Source organism: Podarcis pityusensis (genome assembly GCF_964106645.2).
Source record: "Podarcis pityusensis genome assembly, chromosome: 2".
Lineage (NCBI taxonomy): Eukaryota > Metazoa > Chordata > Lepidosauria > Squamata > Lacertidae > Podarcis > Podarcis pityusensis.
The window spans coordinates 75,890,567-75,910,861 of NC_138029.1; the positions used below are offsets into that span (position 1 = coordinate 75,890,567).

General features: G+C 42.0%; 1 protein-coding gene across 3 annotated transcripts in view; it reads left to right on the top strand.

Annotated features, from left to right (window-relative positions):
• POC1A (POC1 centriolar protein A) overlaps window positions 1-18,343 on the top strand; it is a 31,977-nt gene extending 13,634 nt beyond the window's left edge. For all 3 annotated transcript variants that reach the window (XM_080995391.1, XM_080995390.1, XM_080995392.1), the window contains 5 exons: window positions 3,246-3,314; window positions 5,326-5,478; window positions 12,257-12,316; window positions 13,988-14,140; window positions 18,049-18,343. In XM_080995391.1, coding sequence (XP_080851517.1) covers window positions 3,246-3,314; window positions 5,326-5,478; window positions 12,257-12,316; window positions 13,988-14,140; window positions 18,049-18,147 — 534 coding nt within the window. In that variant the 3' untranslated portion in view covers window positions 18,148-18,343. The remainder of the gene's footprint in view (window positions 1-3,245; window positions 3,315-5,325; window positions 5,479-12,256; window positions 12,317-13,987; window positions 14,141-18,048) is intronic.
• The last annotated feature ends 1,952 nt before the right edge of the window (window positions 18,344-20,295 follow it).

Consider the following 20,295-nt stretch of genomic DNA (forward strand, 5'->3'; position numbering starts at 1 on the left):
TTTGCCTCCCCTCGCCTCTCAAAGGCAGGAGTGCAGTTGTCTCAAAAGTCTTTTTGGGTCTCCTCTCTTATGTTCCTGCCTTTGCTTTGAGTGGTTCACTGAGAATTCTTCTCCGTATTTCTTTGTCTTCTCCTTTCTCCTTCTCTTTGGCTTCCAAATAGTCTGAAACTCCATTTCATGGAGTACGTTTCAACCAATGCTTGCTTGGCAGTACAGAAAAGCCATTGCTCTCGTTGCCATACCTTTCTTCATTTGCCTTGCTGCCTCACCTGGATCCAATGTAAAACAGAAATAGAGCAGGGAGTGTAAAATCTCTGACCTTGCTCATCAGTTTCATGTAGGTGCTAACAAGCGTGGGAGATGAGATGGAGTTCTGTGGGACCTAATAGCATAGATGTTCTGAATCTTATAGGACTAATAATTAGGCTTTAAATGGCTTTTGATAGAAATGACAGTAAGTCAAGTGACTAGTCTACAGGGAATATTCGTTACTTGGATGAACAGCTTGTTAAATTCTTGTAATTTGCGTGTTAGTGCCTGGTTCAGATTTGGTTCTTGTTCTGACACTGGACTGGTGCTCTGGGACAATTACTCATGAGAGAAGCCTCGGATTCCTTAGAAGCGCTTTGCTTTGACGCAACTATTGGTTTACCAGGAATTCATTACTAGCTGATTAGTACTAGTTTACATAGAGAAGGCTGCCAAGTTTACATTGCTGTCTTCAATTATAATGGTGCTTACTCTTCATACCAGAAGGATCATTGGGGAAATGGTGTTTTAACTCGCTGCTGATATTTGCAGCTGCAAAATTTGGTTTGCTGTGATTGCGTCTTAAGGCTTTCAGTTTATGGAATACATTCTTCTTGAAGTACAAACAGGACTTGGAATGAATACATAGGCCCACTGCTGACATTTTACTTGTACAGAAACAGAACGTTTCAGAGCTAAGCAATTCTTGGGTGGTCATTAAAACCTGTGCAGAAGTACAGCGTCTCTCTCTCTCTCTCTCTCTTTGTGTGTCAATTGGAGGGTTGTGGGATTTTTGTTTGTTTTTTGATAAAGCTGTACTTGCTGTCTAATTTGTCCTACATGATAGAATAATTCATCCTTCCCCAAGCTGGTGCCCTGCAAATGTTGCTGGACTCCAACTTCCATTAGCCCCACCCAGCATGGCTGATGGCCAAAGACGATTCGAATTGTAGTCCAACAACATCTGGGGGGCACCAGCTTAGGGAAAGCTGGAACAATTATTGGGATAGTAGGTTTGACCCATTCTCAGGACATGTAATTGGATAGATAAACCAGGCTTGATACAGACAAAGCTATAATCATCTTTAGAGAAACAACTTTTTTTTAGTGGGGAGCCATAGAATATAACGTATAGACCACAAATGAGAGTCTGTTTCAAAGAATTAACAAGACTGAATAGGTGTGGGTACAACACAGGAGTACTGTATAATTCAAGTAGAAGCAAATCTAAGCATATTTATTGAGTAGTTTTATCTGGAACAAGTCCCAGTGGATGTGTCTATATTAAATCTGGACTAATATTAAAATGCTTCTATAATGCTACTGTTTTTTATGGTTTCTCACATTAAGGTCCCATCTGCACTATATATTAAATGCACTTTAAATGGTCGTGGTTTCCACCAAAGAATCCTGGGAATTAAGGATGATGAAAGTTGTTAGGAGATCCCTATTGTTCTCATAGAGCTACAGTTCCCAGAATGGAAATTGTAGCTCTGTCAGTGGAATAACAAATAACAACTTTCAGCATCCTTAACAAACTACACTTTGAAAGTTTATTTAGGGGAAGCCATGGTTGATTAAAGTGGTATCTTAGCGCTTTAGATGCATAGCGCAGATAGGGTTTTAAGATTAGTTTTGCAGTAGAATCCATATACTCACTGTGGTTGCTTTGTTTTAATTTAATCAAATCAAGGAAGATAGTTGTGGGAATTTGCATTGCTCATTATTATAAAAAGGCCCCTAAGCATAATGTTGAGGATAATGTACAATTGCAAGTACAGTATCTCCCTTGTGTGAAAAATTTACATAGATTATAATCCGTTGAGGTAGGAATCATCTGATAGTAAAGCTCAGTAATGCACATTTCACGTCTCCTTCAAAATGAGATCTGGCAGATACTGGACATAAACGTTTGGAATTATATTTCCCACACACTTATTTCTAGATTAATCATACCAGTGACAAAACTGCCCTAAACAAATGGTTAGTCTTTTGTTTACATTCAGTGGCCATGATTTGTCATCTGGGGATGCACAGATGGCCCTGTGCATGTGTGTTATAAGTCCCATTGAGTTCAGAAATAAGTCCCATTGAGTTCAGTGGAGCTTAATCCCAGGTAAGTGGCTAGAAGAGTGCAGAACAAATCTGTGGGTAGATTCAGTTTTTACTCAGGGGAATTTATGGCAATATCTTGGGAGAAGCACTAACCTTGGAATATTGGGATTGAATGACTACGCTGGTTGAGCATAACATTATTGTAACCAAGTTGTATTCCAGCTACTTCTCAAAAGTTTGCATGGCATGACTTTGTTCACATAATTTAATCAGCCAGCAATTTTTTTGAGGTTAAATCTAGTATTTTAGTAGTTTGGAACCTATCGTACACTCTGGAGATCTTTTTTTAAAAAAGGTAGTAGGCACTTCTAAATTTTGCATCTTCCCTTGCTCTGCTTGGCTGTGGGTGGTTCTGTGCAAATATAATTGAAGGTTCAAGATACTATCACTGGGTAAGGTTATTTAGCGTGTCATAGCTGTACATTCTCAGCTCCACTCCCTTGCCTCCGAGGACGTCAGTGGGAGTTGTTGCCTGCCAGCAAGGGAAAACATGCTGCCATCATGGGTTGCGTGTGTTCTAGCTGCTCAGCCTCACCCCCTTGCAGCCTCAGAGGACCTCAGTGGGATGCAGGTGGGAGGGGGAATGCCACCTGAATAATCTTGGCATTATGGGGACACCATGTTATTTCTGTTCCTGACTCCAGAGAATATTTTGTAAGCTGCTGCAAGAACCTCTTTGCTTTATAGCCTCTCGGGGTTGCAAAGCAGGATATAAGTATGCTTTCAGTCAACATTAATGCTTAGTTGTGATTGAACTACATGGGGATTGCAACAAATATTTTGCAATGGATAGTAGAGAAAAGCAGGTCCACTCCCACTGCCCGTTTCAATATATAGTTTCTGGCTGTTCAATCCATACTATATGAGTTGTTCTCTTACAGGGACCAGCTGCCTGTGTTACTTTCTCGAGAACTGGAGATTTCTTTGCTTCTGGAGGCTTCGATGAACAGGTATCTGCTTCATGTTTATTTTCTATTAAACTCCCCACCTTTTTTTTCTAATTCATACACATCACTCAAGATGGATTACAACAAATTACAAGTGCAATTTCACAATAAAGACCTATTTTATTTTATTTTAATATATATATACAGACAAAATGCAGTGGGTCAAGGGCAGGCATCACAGATAAGAGTCTCCTCTGATTCCTTAGAAAACTTTTGTTCAGCAAACTGTTTTTCACCTGAGTTTGGTGACTGAGTATAAAAGGCCACCAGCATGTTAGTATTGCCCAGCCCTTTCATTCCTTTTCATCAGAGTCCAAGATTGTGGGCTGTGTTACAGTGTTTGGCCATGACTGGTAGTGGAAGACAGGAGAAACCAGCTGAAATGGAGCCCGGGAAAATGAGTTGCAATAAGTTAGATAAATATAACTCTGTCGTGTCTCAACAGTGGGATTTTAGGGCCAGTTGGAAGACCAAATATTTTGGTGGTGTTTCTAGGCCTAAATGGGGAAAGAGAGAGAGCAAGAGCTTTAGCTATGGTCATGCTGTTCTTCTGTTTACTTTCTTCTCTGTGTCTGCAAACTTGCCTTAAAATATTGAAATCTTGTTTTTTATTTGAAAGCAGTTGAATGCAATTTAGAAAAGAAAAATTGCTACCTTTTCATAAAAATGCCCGAGGCAGAGTACAAAAGAGTATTGCAACTAGAAACAAACAAGAAGATATCAAAAGCAGCCTTTTAGAAGCCTGGAAGAGTGGAAATATGGCAAATTGGTGTCAGAATTAAGGAAGTTCTTTGATGAGCTTGTTCTAGAAGTTGCAGCACTGCTAGAGAGGAAGCCCTGGCCTCCTGGTACTGATATGTCTGGCATCACTGGGGTGATGGAACTTCGAGCTGACACTTCCAGCTGATCTTAAAAGAACAGGGAGATATGTATGAGGGAACGCATTCCCTCAGGTGTGCTGGGCCTAAGGATTCCAGTACAGTGGTACCTTGGGTTACATACGCTTCAGGTTACATACGCTTCAGGTTATAGACTCCACTAACCCAGAAATAGTACCTCAGGTTAAGAACTTTGCTTCAGGATGAGAACAGAAATCGTGCTCCGGCGGCGCAGTGGCAGCGGGAGGCCCCATTAGCTAAAGTGGTGCTTCAGGTTAAGAACAGTTTCAGGTTAAGAACGGACCTCCAGAACGGATTAAGTACTTAACCCGAGGTACCACTCTACCTACCTACCTGTATTCCCCCTGTAGTCTGTCCTTGCCAAGAGGTGCTAATAGGAATCACAGACATTGCCCAAAGGATCTAATCTATGCTTCTTACCTATTTATTATATAGAGGCAACTTACTAATGGCCTAACTTCTCATTTTTGTACTGAGCGGCTCTCTCTCTCTGTTTCTGTTTCTGTTTCTGTTTCTGTTTCTGTGTCTGTGTGTTATTAAAACAAATAAAAATGGGAAAGCATTAATAAGTGGATCTTCCAATGAAGGCTTGTTCGAGCCCCAAACATTCTGCATGCTTTTGAAAACTTTTTTAAAAAGTAGCCAGTTTATTTACTAATCTCAAAATTGCTTTTGATCATCTGAAGGCAGCCCTGTTTAGGGAAGTTTTTAATATGTGACATTTTAATGTATTTTTAATCTTTGTTGGAAGCCACCCAGAGTGGCTGGGGAGACCCAGTCAGATGGGCGGGGTACAAATAATAAATTATTATTATTATTATTATTATTATTAGTTTTATTTTGCATCAGTGCTCTCTGGCAATACGGAATCATAGCTTCAAAAACTTAATAGCATCATGTGCTCTCTGGGCCAATCTTTCAAAAGCTTTTTTAAAAAATTAATAGCTTGTAATGAAACTACTCTGCTGGGGAGGCAATCTTACTTAAACATAGTTTGGAAAAGCTTCATAGTATTATTTATTCTGGGGAAGATGTAATCTTAATCCTGTGAATTGTACACAAGCTATTACCCAAATCGTTGCATGTTTGAAAGCTGTTTCAAAATGGCTTTACAGGTAATGGTGTGGAAAACAAACTTTGATGCCGCTGATTATGGCGACCTGCTGAAAACACGGAAGTGCAATATGAATGTGAATGGCACTGACTATGGTGATGCACTGAGAACACAGAGGTCCAGTATGAATGTGAATGGATCTTCCAACAGTGTGGTAAGTTGATGTCCTTGATGGTCATTCTAGATTTTTCGGCTCTCTGGTTATTCCACACTTTGGTAGAACCGATAGCTCTCAAGAAATTCCATTACCAGAGTTCTAGTTTTCTGGGACAGATTATTTGTAATCCCGGTTGAGCTTCTCATTGCGTGTTGATGATAAAGAAAGCAAAGCCTGGCATTCAAGTCCAATAGCCCCATTATTACCCATCTGGTTACTGTGTAAGGCACTACACTTCTTGCATTTTGTCAGTGGTCTCTTGGGCTGTTTCTGTTGCGGACTATAACATTTTGTTCTTTTTCATCCAGCTATTCTTTATATAAGCAAATTCTTCTCAAACTGCTCATATGCCAGATGTGCTTTCTGTTCTGACCTTGTGGCTCTCAAATTAGGAATTCATTCTAATTTGGGCATTGGTTCATCTCCCTCCCCCCACAGCAGATTTTTAATGCATTTTGAGGGGATGAGGGGGAGTAGGATAAACAATTTCCTTGGAACTTCTCTTAGGAGAAGTGATTAAATTAAATAGCTTACATCGTGCGCAATGTAATTCTTTGAGTATTTGTCATAAAAAGCAACTCCAGTGCTATTTTTCTAGAAAAAAAGGGTGCCAGAGCTCACCATAATAAGCCTTGTTCTCTTATAATGGCAATGGCATCCACCTGAGAGGTGCAGGAACTGAGTTCTGGCAAGTTCCGGCTGACAAAAAAGCCCTGAGCAAATTTCTATACATAGTGCAGTCTTTTATAAATGTCTGTTCAGAAGTTAACCTCACTTAGTAGAGCAGTACTTACTCCTAGCTAAGGTGCGTTATAGGATCATAGCCCAAACCTAATTTTTTTTTGCAGAGAACCAGTTATTGTTTTTATTATGTCATGCATTTTGAATTTTGTGTTGTAAACCACCCTGTGATCTTTGGATGAAGAGCGGTATATAAATTTTATAAATAACAATACTATCACGAGGCTTGTGGAAGAATGTCTTGAAGAATCAACCCAGAGTTTTGTAAGAGTTCCTCTTTGTCTTTCTTGACTACTATTACCTGTGCCTCTTAGAAGCCTACACCTATCCCTTGCTGCTATATCTTTTCTGTTTATCCTGTCTCTGTGGCCCCTGTAGGATAAAAAGGTTCATCTTAAAAACAAAGCAAAAAAATTAACCAGGTTAGTAATCATGAGAGATCTGAATACCTCTGAGCACATGATTTGGTTTTTTTCTGCCTTTATTCACTTTTGCAGTCCTCTTCTGGCCTGTATCACTCTAAACAGGTGTGGGTGAGTGTCGAATAATCCTTCCCTCTTTGGCCTGTGCCTTCACAGGTACATTTGTATACATGAAGGATTCCATACAACCTGGAACCCCAATTGTGTGTACAGGGATACCACACACATTCCAGCTTCCATTTAGAGCAGCACAGGATATGCGATGCTTCAAGAGGTCTAATGCATGACGTGCTCCTTACATAACCTTCTCAGAATTGAATGGCTCTGATCTGTTACCAGTTTTTGTCTTTAAAGTATCAGAAAAAGAAACGAGGGCAAAAGGTTATGGCAGTGTTCAGTCATTCAAACCATTGAAATGTTCTTCATATAAAAGACACCTTCAAAAACTTATTTATTTATTTATTAAACGAATGTTTTGGATTTGGGGGAAATAAAAATGAAAGTGTTTAGACTTCCTGCCTCCCTCCCTCAACTTTTCCCAGACTGTGTATAAAAGGAGTAGGAAGGAGGAATCAATGATAATTGGTTCCCTATCTTCAGTGGGGAACCTTCACTGGACTGCAGTCTCTTCTGTTCTTTGGCGGGGGGGGGGGGAGCAGCTCTGGGTCCACCCCACTGCTTATAATGAACACCACCCTGGTATGCATTTATTGAGCAACGGAGAAAGTTGCAACAAAACGTTGCTGAGGAACCATGAAATTGCTTATATTTCTAAATGCAACTTGGAATTATTGTCGTGCGCATTCTTTTATTTTTATGGTTGACCCAAGTTCCAAAAGACAGAATGCAACTTTTCGTTCCCCACACTAAACAGTTTTAAAATGGCACAAAATAAAACAAAACTATCAGGTGGCACAAATAACTCTAGAGTAGAGAATAGTGACATGGTGTGTATTGAAAGCTGAGGGTTCCCCCCCCTTTAAAGTGTTTTTTTATCCCAGCTCCTCCAATATTTGAGGCAATTTTAATTAGTTTAGATTAGAATAATATGGCATAATCCTAAAAGGACTTCATATTTGCAGAGCGCTTGTGAGCATCACCGTCATCTATTTATCATCCTCATCTATTTATTTATATCCCGCCTTTCTCCCTGACAAGGACTCATAAGAACAGCTAAAAACATTTTTAATCCTTAAAAAAATATACACTAATAGAATTAAAAATTATAAGATCTATTACCGTATTTTTCGCCCTATAGGACGCACCAGCCCATAGGACGCACCTAGATTTTTTTGGGGGGGGAAATAAAGGGAAAAAAAATTATTCCCCCCCCCAGGCGCGGGGCTGGGGCGGGGGAAGCCCGAGCTTCCCCCGACCCCAGCCCCCAGAACGGGTCGGAGAGCGATGGCGAAGGTGCGTGCACGTTCGCCATCGCTCTCGGAGCTTGCGAGGCTGCGGGCGGGGAAAGCAGGAGCTTCCCCCAGCCCCCAGAACGGGTAGGAGAGTGATGGCGAAGGTGCGCGCACCTTCGGCATTGCTCTGGGAGCTTGTGCGGCTGGGGGTGGGGGAAGCCCGAGCTTCCCCCGATCCCAGCCCTCAGAACGGGTCCCAGAGCGATGGCGAAGCTGCGCGCAGCTTTGGCATCGCTCTGGGAGCTTGCCGGGCTGGGGGGATAGCTTCCTGAAGCCTGGGGAGCAAGAGGGGTCGGTGCGCACCGACCCCTCTCCAGGCTTCAGCGAAAGCCTGCATTCGCCCCATAGGACGCACACACATTTCCCCTTCATTTTTGGAGGGGAAAAAGTGCGTCCTATAGGGCGAAAAATACGGTAAATATGTATACATAATTACAGTAAAAACATTGCAGCACCAGCCCTTTTCATTAATAGCAGTCAGTTCCCAAAAGTCTGTTGGAATAAGGAAGTCCTCACTTCCTCATTAAGTAAAGTGCTAAGCAGCACTTCCAAAATCAAAACCAGATTGTGCATTGTCTTTCATTGTTGCCTAAAGAAATAGCTTGTTTTGATTGTACAGCGCCTTACTAATTTTGATGCTTATTATTTATTTCTAATGTTTGTGAGCATACTTGACACGTTTTGTTTTGAGCTGAACCAGACTGTTGATGGGTTTGGCTTTCAGGTTTCAAGAAAGCTTTTGGAAGAATGTAGATTTATTGTCTGGTTGGATTATCTTCCAGTGACCTTGACTTTATCACCTTTTGCTTCTTATCATGCATTTTATAACTCTGCCAGTTTTCTACAAAAACTCATGCCCCAGAGGATCTGATGCTCAGTGTTTTCTTTTTCTTAGGAGAGTTATTCCACTGGGTGTCACTCTTTACTCTTTTTCTGTGCAGCTAGGGATGAAATAATCCTTTACCCATATCTAAAATAACTAGTCTGATAGGTGAAAATATTTTTATTATGACCTGACTTTTGTCATGAGATGTAAGCATTCTTTAGTTTAAAAATGAAAATCTAATGTTTCTCTTTCTATTCCTAACTAGACTATCTGATGCATTAGACTAGCCATATACTTTCAGTTGTATACAATCTCCATAACTTTGGTTACTCTGAGTGAGAGTGGACTTTCTAGTTCATACCATGGCTACACAAATTCTAGGGAGGATAGGAATACAATTTGCTTTCTTTCTCTTGTTCGGAATTCCCCTAAATGTAAAACTGCAGAGAACTCAGTAAGGAAGAGTCGTATGTGTTTGATCTTTGTCATTTTACATGGGTTTGTATTTGAGAAATGCTAGCTGGAGAAAAGAAACTTGAGCTGTGAAGCAGAAGGTCCCTGGTTCATATCTCACCTCTCCCATGAACTTGCTACAGTATGTAGTGCTAGGAGGGATTTCAGCCTCAATCTCCCCCAATTTGTGATATGGAAATTAGAACCTAATCATAAGATAACGTATAAAGTACTAAAACATTCAAAAGCAATATATAAATGCCAAGTAATTATTGTTGAATTTTATGTTTCTATGAAGGATGGCTGCTCTTTATAACCCAATAAATATGGACTGACACCATTGAAACAACTTGTGAATAAAGTTCAGCTTCTGCAGGCCCAGATAAGTTGCTGGACAAACAACCTTTTTTTTTTTTTTTTTTGCAAACACTTGGCAGGAGCGAGCCAGCAGTAAATCACACTGAGCAAGTTGGAGTTAACTCTTTGTTAACAAAAACAGGATCTGCACAGGACAGTGACTCGTCTGCGGCAGGTTGCCTCCATGAAGCAGTTGCTGAGCCTGAAGCTTCATGTCTTCCCACAGCTGCCTAAGTCCCCTCTTCGTCAGGGTTTTCTCCAAGACTTTGCCTCCCACTAAGCTAACCTCCTCCCTCTTCATTCCTCTCCTGGTTCTGGGAGACCAGTGGGAAGGGGAGCTTGTCACAGCAGGAAGGGGGAGACTCCCTTGCCTCTTCACGAGCGGGACTCATCTCTTTTTCTTGGCCTCCCTCCTCTCCTGCTTCAGCTTCTGCCCCAATTCTGGACTTTTCTCTGCCACAGACTCTCCCAGCTCACTAAGCCCTGTTACCTTTTCAGCTTCCGACACTTCCTCCCAGTCTTCTCCCTCTGAGCCTTCTTCACTTGGGGGTTCCCCAGCTGGTTCCTCCCACCATTCCTCTGTGTCCAACCAGTCTGTGACAACCCCCTTAGTTAGCAAGACTAGCCTGCTGCCTGGGAGTGTGATAGGGATTTTCAAAAGAGGATTGCTTTTATTCTCCTCCCCAACCCACAGTAGTTGCAGCTCTCATCTAGTAGAAGCTATAAATTAGTCAATTATGTTGTTGCCAATAATAGTCCCACAAACGGCTTGTCTCTCCTACCGTTCAGTGTTCTGTTCTTTTGAATATTTCCAGTACCTGTTAAGTAGGTACTTAGTATCAAATACCTTTGTTCTGTTGTGCTCTTCAAATTGTGCACAGGAACAATGAACTAAAATAGGATTATTCTCTGCACTTGTGTAATTATACAGTACCCCTTCTAAATAGTCCCTGTTTAGAATTTTGCATATTGGCTGCGAACAAGCTCTGAAAAATGTCTTGTGCTTAATTTTTCTTTCTGTGGCTTGATAACCATTGAGTGAGTGCCATTGTCTTCATGCACATGTATGTGTGTTTGCTTGGCTGAAAGGGTCTGAAGGCTCCAGCTTCCTTCATTAAAAAAGAAAGTTAAAAACTAAGTTGCGAATGACGTTAAGTGTGTGCTAGGAATTAAGGACTTTGGCACTGATCTTATGATACTGTCTAGATAGTACCAAATATTGGTTTGCTAGCATTATTTGTCTTTGATCATCGGTACTGTGATTCTGGGGTGGGGGCTGATCTTCTTAAAAGGCTTGGGAAAGCCCCATTTGAACCTTGTGTAAACTATAGGTGTAATTATGGAGAACTTGAGTCAGTTTTACATGCCCTTCTTTAAATTTAGTTTTTTACCACAGGGCTAGAGAAACTCGTGATATGCTCCAATATGCAGTCATTCTCAGGCTGAACTTCAGAATATCTGTTTGATTTTTTTTATTGGGAGGTTCTGTTTTATCCTATTTTTTAATCAGAGCAAGTTGAAAAATTCTTAAATGGAGCCATTTCACTTGGCCAATCTATGATTGCTTTTATTTTATGTCATACCTTTTAAAGGTTTGTGTCCAGTAAGGTACAGATGAAATGGGTGGCACTGTGTTCTAAACCACTGAGTCTCTTGGGCTTGCCAATCAGAAGGTTAGCAGTTCAAATCCTCGCAACGGGATGAGCTCCCGTTGTTTGGTCCCAGCTCCTGCCAACTTAGTTTCGAAAGCACGCCAAAAATGCAAGTAGATAAATAGGTACCGCTTCGGTGGGAAGGTAAACGGCGTTTCCATGCGCTGCTCTGGTTTCACCAGAAGCGGCTTAGTCATGCTGGCCACATGACCTGGAAAAACTATCTGCAGAAGCAGACAAATGCTGGCTCCCTCGGCCTGGCTCCCTCGGCTCATCCCTCGTGATGAGCGCCGCAATCCCAGAATCTGCAACTGGACTTAACTGTCAGGGGTCCTTTACCTTTACCTTTAAGCTACAAATTATGTGAAGCCTCAAGGAAACTAAAGGAAGTGATGGTGGGGCTGTTGCCCATTATGGAGAAGCCAGGCCCCTTGCATTTAAGACCGTAATCCTGGATGACCTTTCCTTCTACTCACAGTGCAGCTGCTTGCTAAGAAATGCTTACTAAACTCCCTGCTGTTCTATCACCCTCTTTTCCACAGTTCTAGTAAGGCAACTGAAATTATTCTTGAGGATCAAATTATGGGGAAAGCCACTTACTGTAGATCTTGAGGAGCAGCGGCCAATGTCACAACTCGTGAGAATAAGTGATGAAAGCGCTTAGTCTTCATTTTTTTGACTGCATTATTTGAAACAATCTTTCGGGACAGAACCCCAGGTTTGGGGGCTGTCGAATTGGACATCAGGGCACTGCTTTGCACTGTGACATTGAGGTCAAGTGTGCAGTTCAAGTCAGCAGGTAGCTAACTTTTGAAAATCTGTCAGAGACAGAAGGGAATATTTAGGGTGCATCGAGTTTCACATCTCAGGTAATGTAGAATAACACAACCCTCTTGGATTCCTTGCTTGTAGAAACCAATGGATACTGGCAGTAGAGAGATTCAGAAATCTGGAATTTACAGACAAGAAAAGGTAAGTGAAACCAAACATCTCTGTAGGGTATTTTTCCTGTTACTGTGATGAGTAGAGGCAAGCCTTCACAAGTATTTTGACAGAGCTTTGTCACAGCCTCACTTATTGACTTTGACAGAAACACACTTTGTGAGCTGTGGAAAATGATAATCAAATGTCCGCTCTGAGCTGGTTCGCATGTAATGCTAAGACATGGTTTTAGCACTACCTACATAAGCTAGAATGAGATCAAGCAAAGCCTGAAAATTGCATACGGCCCCCTCTCTATCCTGCTACACAGCCAGAAGAAAGACTTATGTAGACTTTTTTTCAGCTTCCACAAATAATATCATTGTCTATGACCTAGACATAGTGGTTTAAAGCAAACTTCTCAAACAACCACATTATAACCCATGGCTTGAAGTTAGCCTGTATTGAAACTTCCATGGGTTTGTTTTAAACCATCATCTTTGCTTCAGATGCAACAAGAAGCCAGGATTTGTGGAAACTGAAAGTAAACACTGTCAAAGTCTTCCCCTAGCATTGAGGAAAAGAGAGAAGAGGGGATTGTGCAAGACTGAGGCAGCACATGAGTCTTTGTAGCCCATGCATGTAGCTGAACTATGACTTAGCCTTCAGTGAGGTACGGACCTATGCATGCTTGTAGTGAACATTAGAATACTTGAAGGGCAGGCTTCTGCCTGCAAGTGTGATTAATAAAATCTTAGAGGCCTTAGATGTCTCCTTTGCTGCAGGAATAAATCTCCTGTTATGGTGGAAACAGTGCAAATGCTCTCCTTCCCTTTTGTGGGAAATAGCCCTATGCTAGGATTTGAACCTGCATTTTTCCAAATTCCACATTCGTTGTTGATGGACTCTCCTGGCCTGTGCACCTGACAGGAAACACTGAGGAATTATTGAAAGAGAATGTTGTATGTGGATTGAGCTAGAAAGGATGGCCAAGTATCCAGTAGGCTAGGAAAAGACTGTGCTGTTATTTAATAAACACACACTTTACGTTGTATTTTGAGTTATATTCATCTAAAGGTGCAAAATATCAACTGAAGTGGCTTGGGGTGTGAGAAATGTTCCTCCCCTGACATCAAATTGAGGAGCCAAGGGCTTCTAAATTTCTTGATGAGTATAAAAATATCAGTTGTCTGCTCTTTCTTTTGATTCTCTGGTTATATTTCACTTTTATACAGTCATACCTCGTGTTGTGTTAGGTTCATGTTGCGTCTTTTCGGCTTGCGAACGCGGCAAACCCGGAAGTGTATACTTTCGGGTTTTGCTGTGCGCGCAAAAGTGGCACTTTACTTATGGACTTTTCGGGGTGCGAACGGCACCCCGGAATGGATCAAGTCGGTAACTAGAGGTACCACTATGCTTACTTTAATTAAAAGATAAATGCTGCACTGGGAAAGGGGTGGGTGGGGATGGCTTACGGGCAGAATGTCTGTGTTGCTGTTCACTACTAAGCAGCTTTCATGGCCACCTGCACAAATTGGAAGGTGTCAGCAGTACAGCTGCAGTACAGTGACTTGAGCAGCCTCCCTTCTCCGAATTTCTGATGCACATGATCCTTAACTATGTATTTCACTTGAGCTGATGTCTCTCTCCACTAGTCTCCACCTACCCACTCCGCCAATTTTCATTGAATATGGTAAGCAATGTTTTTTTTTCATCCTCTAGCAATCAGAGATGGATTTTGCAGAAGTTCCAGATAAACATATTCAAGAAACTGAAACAGCAGAATCCGCCAGAAGACAACATGAACAAATTGACGAGGCTGGTCTTGCCAGCACCCTCCAGCATATTGTGGGACAGCTGGATGTTCTCACTCAGGTATGCCATACTTTCAGGAGTCTCTATGAAACCTTGAATAGGGTCATAAAACTTCTACATTTCCTCCCGTTATTTGTTGATAGAGCAGGTATTAAAAGGAATTACTACTTGAGACTTTTCCTTGAAATGGATGCCTTGAAATGGAATATCCCAAAATATATTCTCAAGCGATTCTTCTTTGATGTATCTTAAGTCCTTTTCTACTTGTCTAGTCCGCAAATAAAGAGAGGAAATGTTGTATCTTATAATTCAGCATATGTGTGCTTCCTATCAGCCCAAGTTTTATTTGATTTAGCATTGGAGCCAAATGGTGAGGCATGGCCTATGAGACCCTAGGAATAGTGTTCATGGCAAACCAAACATTTGTACTGAACTTCACAAATGACAGCTTGTGTGTTTTCTCCTATAAGGGCATTATCTTAGTAAAGGAAAAAAACGTCATGTGTGGCTGGCCCCATTTGGAAGGTTGCGAGGCATGGATTCGTAGTATCACCAGCTTCCTCTAAATTATAAAATGGGATATTGTGCTCAGAATAGTTTCTCTCTTTGGCAGACAAAGACTCTCCGCTTCTAGTTGTCATTGGTATGCAGCTAGCTTTATTCTAATTCCGTTGCTTTATTTGAATTCTGCATCTGGGGAGGGCTATTCAATACTCAAAACATAGAACGCACAGTTCTTCAAAAATGAACTCAGTTCATGTTTATTGTGTGTTTAATTGTGGTGTTTTTGTGTTGTGAGCTTTGCACCAGGATGGCAGGATAGAATTTTTTTAAAAAAATTAAGATTCACTGGCCTATTCTCAAACCACTGTGGTGGACGACTCCAGTTGCGGCCAGTGGCGATACTGTGGAATAGTCTGCTTCCTACTGAGACAAAAGTGTCAAGTGGCATTTCTGTGTACATGAGAACAGCAGGACTGTTTTTATTCTGTTACGTAGCTTCCATCTGCCAGACACTAATTATTTAGGAATGATGAGGCTGGAGTGGTATTACATCCTGCACAGCAAGGTGTTCATATGCAGCCTTGCTTCTTTTTGCACTTTAGCTGAAGTGTTCATTTTGTCAGCAGCCTCTGCCTTGTTCTAGCTTGCTGAATGGGCGCTCCCTGACAAGTCAAGCATATATCTCAAACCCCACAGCGATTGAGCGAGTTGGTGGAAGATTACATTAAAGAGACTTAAGTCCACCCTGGTCCTGGCCTCTGCAATTGCTAAATACAGTAGCATTATCATGAGATCTTTCTTGCTTGGAGTTATCAACCAGGAGGCTTGTCCAGATAAAGTTTCCTGGAAGAATGCGGAACTGGAAATTCAGTGGCCCAGAGATTACAGTTGAGTGTTTCCAAGTGGTTATAGTCCTTGGCCAGCTTGCTAGTGCTGCTGCTACCAGGGAAGCCTGCCAGAGGAGCCCTCTTTTGAGCATTCCTGGCAGTAGCAGCACTCCAGGAAAACAACATGATGTTGGGGGAACATTGTGGGAAACTAAAATGGCAGGTCCCAGTTGCTCAGACTGTATTTGTGACAGCAGTTTGAAACGGCTATTGTCCCACCTTGCCTTTATAAAAAAGAACAAGGCTGCTGATGCCAGAGAATTGACTTTAGACAAACAGAAGTTGATAGGTAGGGGTGTTTGTGTGTGGCATCTCAGAGTAACAGTACTTCCTTCTGGCAGGTTAACGTAGCAGAATGGTTCCCTTCTAAGTGAACGTCTTGTTTCTTGGGTCATGTTCTAACCACCGGCAGCCGCTAGGGCATTGGAATTGTTAGTTATGATCTGGAAGTCTCCATTTCAGACCTTAGCTCAGCCTCTCCCCTCTCCATTCTGTAATACAGGGATGATATTATTGGCCTACCGTACAGGGTGTTTCTGATGATTACTGAGAGTGTATATGATACAGTGCTTGAAGGAAGTGTTGTATAAATACTAAATGTACTGGGTAAATGATCTTTCACACTTCTTTTACAGTTCCTTCATCAGTACTTACAATGGCATTAAATGTGAATATATAGGCCTCAACTTGTATTCTGTTTTGAACCTTTAAAAACCATATTAACTGCACAAATTCACACCTGGTACTTGTCGGAGATTTCTTACTATGGCATTCCTTTGGACAGTGCCATAAAAGAACCAGCAGAGGGCCCTAATACCCAACACGCTGTACTGAAAGATATATGTTTAGCTTTATATACATGTGCCTTCTACATTTGAACTTCAGGGTCAGGTTCTAATATGATTGCTTTTAATATGTGCCTTTCTCACCCATAAGAGGCTTCAGATGGATTAAGGAGGCTGTTATTGCTGGATGCCTTAATTGGTCCTCTAATATTACATATCTGCAAACATCATTCAGCTCATCTTGCAAAATATTCTTCCCCCAGGCTTTACAACACACAATGAAGTAGCAGTTTGCTATCTATTGAAGGGTGACAGCGGCCAGTTTTAGGTTGTATATGACTGGTGATTCTTTGGCTTATAATACTTTCACTGTATAGAGATACCTGTAAAACCAGTTGTCAGCATCCTGTGACCAAGAAACGGAACCCAGGGAATGGCTAGGCAGATCTGGGTTGATTCTCACTTGCTCCCATTCTTCTGCTTTAAGTCTGTGTGGGGCACACTTAAGAGGAGGCAAGCTCTCCTGTCAATCCAAGCACCAGGATTGCTAGCAAGCTAGACCCAAGGCTAGCTAGCCCTATTACCACCCCAAGCTTGTCTCTCAGTGTTTAATAATTTCTTTTTTTAAAATTCTTTAATTTTTTTTTTATTACTCTTGCTTTTCTGTCATATAACTGAATTGCTAGCATTCATTCCTATGGGACAGATTAGAGCACCACATGGAATGTTGCAGGGGGAGGAAGAACCTGCCAGTCACTCCTGATGTGGCTGGAGTGGCCTCCACGATGGTGAGCCCGTGGAAAGGGAGCCCACCCTCCTTCCCAAGTCATTCAGTCATTATAGAGTTCTCTCCTTGCCCCACCCTGGCCAAAGAAACTACCTCCCCATGCCAGACAAAAATCCAAGATTTGACAGCTCAGTTGGTAGAGCATGAGGCTCTGAATCTCAGGGTCGTGGGTTCAAGCCCCATGTTGGGCAAAAGGTTCCTGCATTGCAGGGGGTTGGACTAGATGTCCCTAATGGTCCCTTCCAACTCTAGGAGTGCTAGGATTCTATGAAAGGGCGTGACCTTTCATCCCAGGAAACACAATTCCTGATTGGGGAATGGCGGTATATCTGTTGTTGGCTTTGTCGTCTTGAGGGCTGCAGGCTATATTTGCTTGGGGAACGAGGACACCAGCCCTGTTTTCACCTCTTGCTGTGCCTGATGCAGTAATGTCAATGAATGGGAGTGTACAGGTTGGGTGTGTGGTGGAGGAATTCTCCCTGCCTTCCCTGTGGCTCAGACCCAGTGGTCCTTTAGTTAGTGTACAGTAAAAGCCACACATTCTTTCACACAGTGGCTTTTTTCAGCGGGACAATATTATGGCAAATCCTTTTAATTAAGGTTATTTTTCTCGGTCGGGAATTAATTGTGGCATGAAATAGTGGAGAGCAGCAGGGAAATGATCTGCAGGGAAATAATTCCCTCCCCCTGATCATCCCCCCAAAAAGTCTGTGTCTAAAATTGAAAATAACAAGCTGCTTTGCTCCCATGTTGTGCCAGCATCCTACATCTCAAAAGTAGACATTTTAAGTTCTGTTGTGTGATTGTTATTATTCTTTTTGGAAGGCTGTTTGGTAAGGCAGCAAAACAGCCCACAATGCATAAATAGAAGATGTTCTACACACCCTGATCCTGGGCATATTTGCTCAGAGTGAAGTCCCACTGAGTTCAGCTTTGTCCCAGGTGGTAGGTTTGCATGCTAAGGTTTTCCAACACCTTTCAGCTGTTGCCTTTCTCCTTTTGCAGACTGTTTCCATTCTAGAACAAAGATTAACATTAACTGAAGACAAGCTGAAGGAGTGCCTTGAGAATCAACAGAAGATTGCTCAAAGTAAATCCAACTGAGTTTGCTGGGGAACTGACGGCAGCCAGCATTTTTTGTGTGTGCGCGCGTGTGTGCGCGCGTGCGCACATTCTCAGCATATATTGTGTGACTAATTTGTAAAGTGAAAACATTTCCTTTTTTATTAGAATGAATTGTACAGCTTAATAGTGTCTGTAAATATATACTTTTTTTCATATTAAACTTTCTTACTAACGATGGTCATTTGTGATACTTGGCTTTACTACCCCGATTCGCATTTCCAGGTGTTGAGGAGTTGTTCATATTTAAAGTAACACTGGCTTTGCTTCTCAGAGCAGCTCTGTTAAGAATTAAGACAGCCTCGTTTTGGAAATGACAAGCTTCTGGAACCTTTGTCGTAGACTTCTTGAAATAGTGTGTGTGTGTGTGCGCGCGCATCTGAAAACAGTGTGGGAGTTTCCCTTCAGACACAGATTTCCCAAAGCACTAGAGGAAGAGGAGGAAGAGGACTCCGCTCCAAATGTTCTGCAAGCATTTCAAGCAGAAATGTGACTCACTTCTGGGAGATACTGCTAAAAAGCTTCCTCTTAAAATTTGAATGTTACCTGCACAAAGCAGTCCTGCTATCTAGGATCTTTATACATCTCTTACAGTTCATTGAAGCAGAAAATAACACATGAAGCACTCAGAGTCAGATCCAGAATGGTTTCCATTTTTTTTTAACATTAGCTAAGTAATGTCAGATGCCTTGTCTATTTTTCTACATGTGTATTTGTGTAGTCCGTGCCAGCTTTGCATGCATGTTCATGATCATAGATTTCTTTTGCCATGAGTATACTTATATTCCTGGTAGATAATCCCCTCCATCACCTTTGCATACATTGGAACTGTGGCGTGGGAGACCTTGCAGTGCAGCTTTTTCGCACAGTGCAAGGATGACACAAAAAGCCCTGGGTCGTGTGAAAGGAGTCCCAAGACATGGCTCCCTGCCAGATTATTGTTGCCCCTCCTAGAAGTTGGGGCAAAGCTGGCATAGGAAGGAGCCTGATGGTGAATTTCATTCATGTGATCCTAGGTGTCTGATGGTTACCTAAGCAGAATAGGAAGGGACTAGTCAGCGGTTTTACTGTTACTATAAAGGTAATCTATGTAGGGTTATTTGCCCGTCATCTTAGCTTTGGGACCTTTAGTGTTGCCGGTTTCAAAGACTGACCTGCACTGATTTCGCTCATTTTATCCCAACCCCCACCTGATCTTGTGGATAGAAATTCAAATCTCCCACTCACACTCTTTATATTTCCTAGAACCATATCTCTTCTCTGCATCCCTTTCCATGGAAGCCTGTATTGGTCTGTGTTTTGCTGAAACCTTTCTTTGGACCTTAACATTTCCACGCAGGAGGATTTAAAAAAAAAACCCAATTCCATTAAAAAAAACCCCAACACCTCCTTTCATTAGACTGTATTCCCACCATCTCAGAAAGTCTGTTAAGAAACTACAGGTTATTTTGCTCCCTGGCTTGAAATAAAATAAGGGGAGGGAGAAGATTTGTTCCCTGCTTGGTTTTTGAAAGCCATTTTTGTTGTTGTGTTGTTTTGGAAACACTTTACCCAGGGGTTTCTTGCCCATTACGGGAAGCGGGTCAAGGAGGAAGCAGGGGTGGTTTGGGACTGCATGAGTTCCAGATGTGAGAATAACTTGGCATCTTCCCATGGCAAATGCTTTTTGTCCTCTGTACGTTTATAACAACGATGGGGAAAGGGCTCGAGTGAGTTAGGCTTTCTCCTTTGCCATTTGCATAATGTGCAAAAAGCCGCCTTGCTTGCAAGAGTGGTTTTCGCATCTTTCCCTCTGGAGTTCCCTGTATGGAAACACCTTTTTGCAGTACAGTCCTGTGTGCTTGGGATCCTTCTTTAGTAGGGGAGAGAGAGAAAGTATGTACTGCGGCAGAACTTTTAAACAGAATGTTCTTATCCAGGGGAGCTATAAATACACTCTCACTCCTTGTATTTAGCTCTTCTTCCTGACAATGAAACATCTGTTGTGATCATCTTGCAGAAAACGGCTGGTGCAGGAAGCAATGGAATAGATGGTTGAGGGGGTGTATGTTGCAAATTCCACGGTTAAACGTTCCAAGAGTTGAGAGCGGATCGTTTAAGGGAATTGCTCTGGGTGGCTGGTCCGGGAGG